The sequence below is a fragment of the Pteropus alecto genome, unplaced genomic scaffold, assembly GCF_000325575.1.
Source record: "Pteropus alecto unplaced genomic scaffold, ASM32557v1 scaffold40, whole genome shotgun sequence".
NCBI classification, from domain to species: Eukaryota; Metazoa; Chordata; class Mammalia; order Chiroptera; family Pteropodidae; genus Pteropus; species Pteropus alecto.
In genome coordinates this window covers 17,736,855-17,746,899 of record NW_006431919.1, presented here as the reverse complement: position 1 = coordinate 17,746,899, position 10,045 = coordinate 17,736,855, and the positions used below count along the sequence as shown (strand labels likewise).

At 54.3% G+C, this 10,045-nt stretch overlaps 1 protein-coding gene across 6 annotated transcripts in view; it reads right to left on the bottom strand.

Moving 5' to 3' along the window:
- The window catches only part of ERGIC1 (endoplasmic reticulum-golgi intermediate compartment 1), an 82,541-nt gene extending 72,502 nt beyond the window's left edge, over window positions 1–10,039 (bottom strand). For all 6 annotated transcript variants that reach the window (XM_025043094.1, XM_015585323.1, XM_015585322.1 and 3 more), the window contains exon 1: window positions 9,998–10,039. In XM_025043094.1, the coding sequence (XP_024898862.1) occupies window positions 9,998–10,017 (20 nt within the window). In that variant the 5' untranslated portion in view covers window positions 10,018–10,039. The remainder of the gene's footprint in view (window positions 1–9,997) is intronic.
- Window positions 10,040–10,045: the final 6 nt, after the last annotated feature.

Below are 10,045 nucleotides of genomic sequence, written 5' to 3'. Positions count from 1 at the left end.
CTCTACAGGGTGGGGACCTAGAGCAGGGCAGCCTAAACCAGGTGCCGAAGGTCAACGCCACCAGTGGCCTCACCTGGATATCAGGTACCCCCGACGGGATGTGCCGAGAAAGGCATCCCACTCATAACCCGGTCTGAGGGATACCGGGACGGCGTTCCCCAAGGCTGCCCAGGTCACGAGGAACAAGAAAGGCTGAGGCACTCTCCCCGACCAGGGGCAGCTGGGGACCCACGACCACTGATGCAGTGTGGGGTACTGGGCTGGACACTGAAGCAGCGAAGGGACGTTCATGGAAAACAAGCGAAACCCAAATAAACGCTGGAGTTTAGTTAATAATAATGTGCCTGAGTCAGTGTCTTCGTTGTGACAGAGGTGGCAATATACAGTGACCATGGGGACAACTGGGTGCGGGTGTGTGTGCTCTCTTCACTTTTTTGTAAGTCTAAATTATTCTAAATTAAAAGTGTTACTTAGTTTTTTAAAAAGGAGAGAGAGAGAAAAGAGGCAAAATACCACCACGAAAACGTAAGTCCCATGAGGCTGGGTGGCAGGAACTGTCTGTCTGGCTCAGTGCTGTAACCCCAGCATCTAGAACAGTGCCCAGCACACAGTAGGCCCTCAGTAAATATGTTCAATGAACAGATGACTCTACCTCTGCTGCCAGCTCCTGGTCTGCTGATGGGGGCTCCAGAGACCAGCCCCACTGCTCCACAGGAGGGCTGCACCCCTCTGCCCCACTCCCCAGTTGAGCCTCAGAGGTAATTTCCTGCCCACAGACGTGCACAGTACACAGGAAATAATAGTTCCCCAGCCCGGCTTCCTCTCCAGTGATCCCGAGCCCCCACCCCCAGGCTTCCATGGCAACAAACTATAAATACGACTAAGTAGACAGCAGGCAGCTGACATCAGGGGTGTCCGTGGAGTGGCCCCAAGAACATCAAGGTGATAACACTCCCCTCTTGAGCACGAAAGTGTGGTTAAGGAAACCAGCTCTGGCATCACAGACGAGCACTTGAGTCTCAGCTACGTCACCTGCGGTGTGTGTGGCCTTGGCCAAGTCCTGCCCATTCTCTGTGCCCGGCATCCTCATCACATAAATGGGAATGACATCTGGCTCCTGCCTGTTGTGAGGGTGAATGGAGGGAATCCAAGAAAGGCCTTTAGCCTGGTACTTGATAAATGGGGGCTATCGTGGGCCTTGCTGCAATCACGGCACAGTCCTGGGAAGTCGTGGGAAAGAGACCCACTGGGGGCTGAAGGTATGAAAGGGTCTGGTGCAAGAGGGTGTCACTCGGACTGGGCTCCGGCGAGCCCAGGGGCTGTCGAACAGGAAAGCGAGGTCCAGGGGCAGCGCTGGCAGCAAGGGAGTCCCCAGGCTGCTTCCGTCCAAAGCCGCGTGTCTCTCACCCCTCTGCCTCCAGCTCCAAGTCCGTGTCCACTAGACCACCTCCTGAGAGTCCGTGGCCTCTGCCCCAAATCCTTTCCACCCAGCCAGCCTGTGTGACACACAGGTCATCGTCGGCCCTCAGCAAGTGTGGGTGTGGCCCAGCATGATGCTTGACAAGAATGAAATTGGGAGCAAAGTGATCACCAACCGCATGCTCATTTCCTGCAGCACTGGAGGCCGTGCAAGGCGACAGGCCACAGGGCTGCACGACAGTCCCCGCTTCCTGATGGCGCGTTGTGCTCCAGTGGGCCACAGCCTGTGCCTGCCCCAGTCACCCACCGAGGCACCTGCCTGGGTCATGGGGCACATGGCGGGGGGGGTGGGGTAACTGTTTGTTTGACCATTCCCTCTCCCGCCGTGTGGATGACACTTAGCAGGAAGTCTGGCTCCAGATCCAACCCCTCCAGGTGTCCTCACGTAAGCATGTCACTCACTGGTCCTGCACACCCAAGGGACCCTGGTTTTACCACATCCACCCACCAGTGGGTCCTCTGCTGAGGTCTCCCAGGGCTGCCGGGCAAGGCCAGGAGGCGGCAAACGTATTCTCGTTTTCTAAGCACATGTGTCTGGCATTCCACACGAGCCCACCCCATCCTTACGAAAACTCTGCAAGGAAGGGATGAGCACCCCGGCCTGCAGATGAGAACGACGGAGGCTCACGGAGGCCGTGTCTCGTCCAGGGGCCCACGGCCAGACAACATGGGCCAGGGATTCAAATCCAGAGAGATTTGCCCAACGGACACAATGTGAGAGCCATTGCCAGGGCGCCCTGGCCGTGTCCTCCCAGCGGTCCGCGTGGGCAGCCCTCGGAGGGAGGGATTCGCCACGTAGGACATTCTGTGGGGTGGCCAGGGTCGGCCCCCCACGGAGCACCTTCCCCTGAAGATGTGGAGACGCTTTCTCTATACCATGAATAGGCTCTTGGACCCACCAACACATCACAACAGCCCAAATATCACCAGGGTCCCACAAAGTTCTGTATGTCAGTGGCCGGTGGTGGGGAGTCATAAAAGTCAACGACGGCGAGGTGCCAGCGAGGAAGGACAGCGTCCTGGTGGAGCGCCCTGGCTCCAGAATCGCCGAGTTCAAGTCCCGCTCCTGCCCTTCCCCAGCTATGTGCCCTGGGCTTCCTGTTTTAAAACTGAATTAATAAAGGAAACAATTAACAGAGTAAAAAAGAAAGAAAATCCCTGCAATCCGTAGGTCTGAAAAGGGTCAATATCCAAAATACGTAAGAAACTCCTTCAACTCACAACACAAACAAAGCAAACAGAAAAATACCCATCAAAAACTGGACAAAGGACTTAGAGAGACATTTCTCCAAAGAAGACATACCGACGGAAAGGTGCTCAGCCTCGCTAATGGTCACTAATCATCGGGGGCAAATCAAAACCACCATGAGATATCACCTCTCACCTGGAAGGACGGCCGTTCTCAAGAAGACTAGAGACAACCATGTTAGCAAAGCCGTGGAGAAAAGGGAACCCTCGTGCCCTGCTGGTGGGAATGTCAACTGGTGTAGCCACTATGGAAAACAGCATGGAGGTGTGTCGAAAATTAAAAACAGAACTACCATATGATCCAGCAAGCCCCCACCATGAGATATCACCTCTCACCTGGAAGGACGGCCGTTCTCAAGAAGACTAGAGACAACCATGTTAGCAAAGCCGTGGAGAAAAGGGAACCCTCGTGCCCTGCTGGTGGGAATGTCAACTGGTGTAGCCACTATGGAAAACAGCATGGAGGTGTGTCGAAAATTAAAAACGGAACTACGATATGATCCAGCGAGCCCTTGCCTGGGTATTTATCCAAAAGAGGTGAAATCAGAGTCTTGAAGACATACACACCGCCCCCCCATGTTCAACGCAGCATTGCGCACAGTAATGTGGGAGCAACCTAACTGCCCACGTGTGCATGAATGGATAATGAAAATGTGATCTACACATTCAATGGAATCATATTCAACCTTTAAAACAAGAAGGCAATCCTGCCATAGTCGACGACACGGATGAACCTGGTGGGCATTATGCTAAGTGAAGTCAGCCAGTCACAGGACGAATGCTGCATGATATTGCTTACATGACGTATCTAAAACAGTCAGACTTACAGCAAGTAGAATGGGGGGTGTCGGGCCTGGCGGGGAAAGAGAAAAGGGGAAGTAACTATTCAATGGTCTTAAAGTTTCAGTCACACAGGATGAATCAGTTCTAGGAACCCGCTCCATGTCACTGTCCGGTGCATTTAAAAATCTGTTAAGAGGGCAGATCTCATCGTTAGCGTTCTTGCCGCAATTGTGAAAAAAATCGAATTAACAGTGTGATTATAAAGTGACAGCATAAGGGTTTCCTGGGTTGATAAAACTGTTCTGTATCTAGAATGCGGGGGTGGTTACATGATGTCTTAAATTTCACGGAAGAGTATATCCCCCAAAAGGTCAATTTTACTGTATGTTAATTTAAAAAAATGAAGAAAATAAATCCCTAATAATTGTATCTATCGTGTGGGGCCGGATCGACTTTTAAGTCCAATGCTAATAAGATTAGCGTTGCCTCCTTCCTCCTCCAGAGGTTCAAGCCCCAGGCCAGAATGTCAGAGAGCAAAGAAAGTCAAAGTCACAGAGGGCTGCCACACAGGCAGTCCCCGTGTCTCAGGGACCTGTGACGAGACTTAAGCGTAATAACTGCCAGGCCTCTCATCTCCAATAGGGTTTCCACCTTTGGCTAAAGAGAACATTTGTGCATTTCAAACACATCTTGCTTCCTGTCCAGCCGCGCTGCTTCCGGGAGAAAGGCTGGTGTTCAAGGGCGGAGGATTACACTGTCAGGTGTGTGCAGGTCCCCGGGGACCTTGATGCATCCTCAGGGTGACCCAGCATCTCTGAGGTCGGGAGATCTGGACAGCATTCTTGTCTCCCCTAGCTCTCACGGTACGTAGGACCAACCTGAGTTCTCTCTGCCCCACCCAAGGGTCGGGATTTTCAAAAGCAAATACACATAAGTGTTGGAGGTTTTGTCCTGTCCTGTACTTTTTCCTGTTACATACAGCCAGTGTAATTAAATCAACAGACCTAAATGTTAAAGTTGACAACAGACAATTGGACTGACTAATTACCACTTCCCGAATGGATCAGCTAGGGCTGTTTCCCAAACTACAGTCTGAGAAAAGGTACCCAGGGTGGCTGAGGCGGTGAGTTTGGCGAAAGCTGAGCTGAACCAAGCGACTCTGGTTCCTTTCATACAGGACTTCTCAGAGCCTTTAGTGAGTTAGCACATGCTGTGAATCTCTAAGCAGCAGACACTGAATGAAGTAATGTAGAATGAGAGATGCCCAGGCAAGCCAGTCATACAGAGCAGGGCTTCGTCCTCACTGCGCATCCAAACCACTTGGGGACCCTTGTTAACCTAGGTTCAGATTCAGGGTTTGCCTTTCCGACAAGCTCTGGGTGACGCTGCAGCTGCTGGCCTGGGGACCACGCTCTGAAGAGCAAGGATATTGATGAAAAGATACGTCTGTGGTACTGACCACTTTATTGGTGAGAACAGTCCCAGAGAAGGGAACTGGCTTGCCAAAGAGCACGCAGGAGTGATGGGGGGACCAGCCTGCTCCCCAGCCCGCCCCCAAGGACCTGCTCCCCAGTCCAGCTGCCGCGGTGGCCTCGGCTCTGGATGTTCTCGGTTCTCCCGGTTTGGGCCATCTTCTCCAAGTCACGGTTATGCGCTGGAATCACAGGAGGAGCTTTCAAATCACGGGTGACTGGGCTCCCCGCCCTCAGATCCCGTCTGCTGGGTCTGGAGTGCAGCCTGAGTTTGGGGATTTGTAAAGCTCCCCCAGGGATGCTAACGCACAGCCAGAGTGGACGTCCAGTGATGCAGAGGGAGCGGGTAAACCTCACCCCGAATGCCCTCCTCACCCCCTGCCTGCCTCACCGATGCCCAAGGAAAACCGCCGACGGCAACTCCAAAATAAAGTGTGAAAGGATTGCCAGCTGGGGAATGAAACTTGACGAGGCCGCCGCAGCTGGCTAGACCCTGGTCTCGGGATACTAGGGTGTCATGGCCAGGAACCCAAGCTGCCTCAGGAGTTCCATGTCATTCTGTGCCCAGATGCGCAGGGAAACACACGCTCTTTGCTCTAAAGCCCCAGTGGCCTGAGAGGGGAACACCTGGACCCCCCTGAGTGAGACGCTCTAAGTTGGTATGAGACAGCAGTGGGGGGCCTTTAAAGAAAATTTCAGGTGTCGGACCACGAGGCTAGTTAAAAAAAAAAAAAAAAAAGTGGATGACTTTAAGCTTCTCCGTGAGCACTGCTGGGGAAGGGTTAGGGACAAAAAAAGTCAATGACTCCAATTAGAGGAGGTTTCGGTCTCTGTGAACTCAGTGAATGGGAGGGGGGAGCTTTAGAGATGGGGATGCAGGTGGGGCTGGGGACCAGATGGCAGCATTCCAACCCCGGCGCCTTCAGCACCCACTCCCCGCCACGTCCTTAACTCTGCTGCACCTCGACTGGCCCATCTGTGAAGGGGGAGAACAGAGTCTGGCCAGCAGGGTTGTTGGGGGTGTTCAATGCGTCGAAGTACATATAGAGATCCTGCCAATAGCGCCAGGCCCTAGTAAGTGCTCAGTAAACTCGAAATACTGGCTGCAGAGCCCCGTGGTGGCTGGGGCTTCGCTTGGTGTATGGAGTGAGGGGGGCTACGAGGCTCCACAGGGGTCCCCTCGGGCAAGGCCACATGAGGAGCTAAACAATTCAAAGCTGATTCTCAGAGCAATGGGCTCTGTTTGAGGCTGTAACCAGGACATAACAAAAATCAGGTCAGTTTTGGAAAGCTCACTCAGGGTTCCTCAAGGGCTGGAGGGCTGGGGTCTCCTGGAGGGAGGCCAGAGTGGCAGGCATGGCAACAGGGCTGGCATCATGGCTGTGAGATCTGTGCGGTCACACACAGGGTCCCATGCTCGGAGGGGTCTGTGTTTAGCTTAACTCTCTGCTGTCACCATCCCAGAACTCCTAATACTTTTCCAACAAAGGGGTCTGCATGTCCATCTTGCACTCAGCCCCTACAAATTATGTGGCCAGCCCTACCTTACAGGGACATCTCATTTGCCCTACATTTACCTAACCAGGTGAGGCAGTGAAGGTTACGCTCCCCTCTGAAATGAAGAAACGGAGGCCCTAGGAAGGTAAGTCAACTGTCCCAGGGCGCAGCTGGTCAGTGGCAGATAGCAGCATACGCCAAGTCTTGGGGTTTCAACTTGGGGACCACCACAGTGAGGTAGCTAGCCATCTCTGTCTCTCAGAGAGCAGTGCGGAGGCTCGCCCGGGCCTGGGCTGCAGAAACGGCCCCTCCTCATCCACCCTGGGCTGAGCAGGAGGTGGCAGGCGGTACTCGACCCCCCTGCCAGCCGGAACTGGGTCTGGTCCAGGCCAACACCCACGGATCTGGGTCACATGGCGAGTCCCACACTGCAAGGTGCAGTGATGAATGAAACAATGCAACAGGAACAAACACAAGTAATCTTTGCAAGTCCAGGGTCCTTCCTCTGCACCCTGCCTCCTCCTCCTCCTCCATCCCCAATAATTTACATCAAATTCAAGGAAAGAAGCGGGGGAATCTCCACCAACAGCTGAAAACCTGCCCTGTGAAGGGAGAGTTGGCTAGCCAATCCCACCCTGTCTCTGGCTTCCTCTTCTAAGGGGCCAGTCTGGCCCAGGCACTGTTCTAGGAGTTCCCAGTAAATAAAACAGATACAAATCTTTGCCCGAGGGAGCTCAAGTTTTAATGGGAGAGAGAAAGAATAAGGATAATAATTAAGTGAACGATACAGAGTTAGGAAATACAGCTGCTTAAATGAAAAAAAAAAAAAATAACCACAAACAATGAAAATAGTAGCCAAAATGGATTGGGGGCTTACTCTGTGTCTAAATGCTTTATGCATGTTATCTTATTTAAAGCTCTCAATGATGGGTACTAGAGTCTCCCCCAATTCACAGACAGAAAAACACACCAGAGGTAAGTCGCAAAGTCCCATAGGCATTAAAAAAACAAAGCATATTGATAAGAAGGGGCACAATCCTCCTGATTTTGCTTTCAGGAGAGCAGAACAAGCAGGAAGCCTGGTTTTCTTCCAGGTCCTAAAGTGGGGGAGGGGTCCAGTCAGAGTAAGCCCCTCCCCTCGGTTCTTAAGAGATGGGACAGTGTCCTGGGGACCTCCAAGCCCTCCCTTTTCTCCGAGAGCGAAAGCTTTAGAGTTAGCAGCCTTGCATTCAGATCCCAGCTCCACCAGCTCACCAAGGCCTTGGCCATGATTTTGATTTAAAATGAGATTAAAAACCCCTCTCACAGGTGACGGACCGCACCCCACAGTGCCTGCATAGCAGAGAATGCCCCACGTGGGCCCCCCACTCATGGACCCCATGATGCCCCCTCCCTTCTCTCTGCCAGTGCTGAGAGGGGAGGGGCCACATGTCTCCCAGCTCCACAAGGTAGGGTACGTGGCAGAGGGCTGAGCCTGGCACAGAGCACTGAAGAGGAAGGTGCCTGGGACGGTGGAACCTTCCTTAGAACCTGAGCCCTGGAGTTAACGGATCTTAAGGTGCAGGTTACTGAGCACAAGTGGCTCATCCTCCAAGGTGTGAATGTGAAGTGCTGAACCCAATCTCATTGTTAGGTGGGGAGCCCACACCCCCAAGGAATTGATTAAAGCGCCTCATTAAGCTGGGGGCACCTATGGCACTGGATACCCCAACATCCAACTCAAGGGGTACGAGGTCAGGAGCTGTGCGTGACCTGGGACCCTGGCCCAGCCTTCAGTCCAGCTTCCCTGAGGTCTGAGGCAAGACCCTCAGCCCTGGGGACTCAACTTCCTTCTCTTAAAACCTGGGGATCAGCTGCAGATTGAAGGCATTAAATGATCAAAGACAGTGATTCCTCCCAATAAGGTCAAAATCACTGACTCCCATGGGGATGAAGCAGGAGGCAGGAAGGAGGCTTTGTGGGACCAGGGACCAATGTGCCGGTATGAGGGCTGTCCCTGAATCCCATCTGAGGGGTAACTGCCCTATGTCTGCAAGTGTTTTGTCCGGTGCCAGCCTCAGGGCTGCACTGAAGGGGTGTGAAGCTGGCAGATGTTCTCGAGATGGCATCAGTGCCCAGGACGGGCAGAGTACCATGTGAACCAGTGCAAGAGGTCCAAGGCCAATGTCCTCTCCAGGCCTAACCCCCACCGTGCCTGCCCACCTGCCATGGGGGTCACTGCCAGGCTTTTTTCCTGAGAAGGCTGTCACTTTACCCTGATTTCACACCTGGAGGGAGGAGCAGATGGGGATAGAGAGTCCCCTCCTGTGAGGCAGGTACCAGAATCTCTGTTTCGTGAATGAGGAAACTGCCTCGTGGAAAAGCTTCATCCACTAACTCCCACCTCTGAGCTGCAAACTCTACAAGCTGAGTTAAGGGCTTCTCATGCAGCCAGTCCTGAGAGATACGACTTAATGTTTAGCCCGATTCCACAGGTGGTGACACGGAGCTTCTGAGAGGGCTCAGACACTTCCCTTGGTCATCCTGCTGAGCAGCTAAGGGGAGGTCTGAACCCAGAGGCTTCACCTTAACTTCTAGAATAGGCTAACTTCTTGATATAGCAAGCTGCTTAGTGGAGGGGATGGAGTCAGGATTAAGTCAGTCCCTGCCCACACGAAAACCCTGTTTTCCTGACTGGACACCCACAGTGTGCTGCTTCAGGCCAGGGTATCCCCTGGGGCTCCAGGCTCTGAGGGGAAGTCTGGTGGAGACCCCGTTAGAGGCTGGCTTCCAGAAGGCCTAACCCAGCACAGCGTGGACCATGAATGAGGTGGCTGGACCCACAAAAGACCCATTGTGATCACTGCAGAAAGCCAAGGCCAGACTCTTCGGGACCCTCTGCTGACTCCTGCCCCCAGCTCCCCCGCCTCCTCCTCTTCCTATGGCACCCCAATACCCAGAGCACAGGACCAGGATTGGCTGAGGAAGAGGCCTCCTGCTCTGCCAGGCCTGGGGCAGCCTGAGCCTATGGAACCCTAAAACTCTCCAGCCGCCGCCCGGCTGGTGTGATGGGCCCAAGACCCCTGGGGATCCTCGGGGGCTCGTTCGAGGTGCCTGGGACCGACCTGTCAGTTGGAGGGGTGGCCGACGAAAGGAGGTGCTCTAGAGGGGAGCGAGGGGCTGATGGCTTGTGTACTCCCATCTGGAGGAGGGAGCAAGTCCGTTTCCCAGTATGATGGGAGGAGGCTGCGGGTTTGCGAGGTGTGAGGACAGGCTGGGGAGGTGGCAAGCCGGGGAGAGGGCTCTGCGGAGGGAGGGGTGGGGTGGCCCCGGAGGCGGGTGGCCTTGCCCGGGGAGGTGGGGGGCTGCACGAGGGGGCCCCCCGCGAATCCGGCTCGCTTTGTGTACGGCAGGCGGCCGACCTGGGGTCCCCGGGGGGCCTGCCAAGGCATGCACCGAGCCGGGGTCCGTTTCTGCGTGCCAGGCGGGAAGGGGTCCTGCGGAGGGGGCTTCCCGGTGGTGGGGGTCGCCACACTCACCTCCTGAAGTCAAAGGGCATCGTGCCGTCGCCGCCGCGGGTGGGAGCG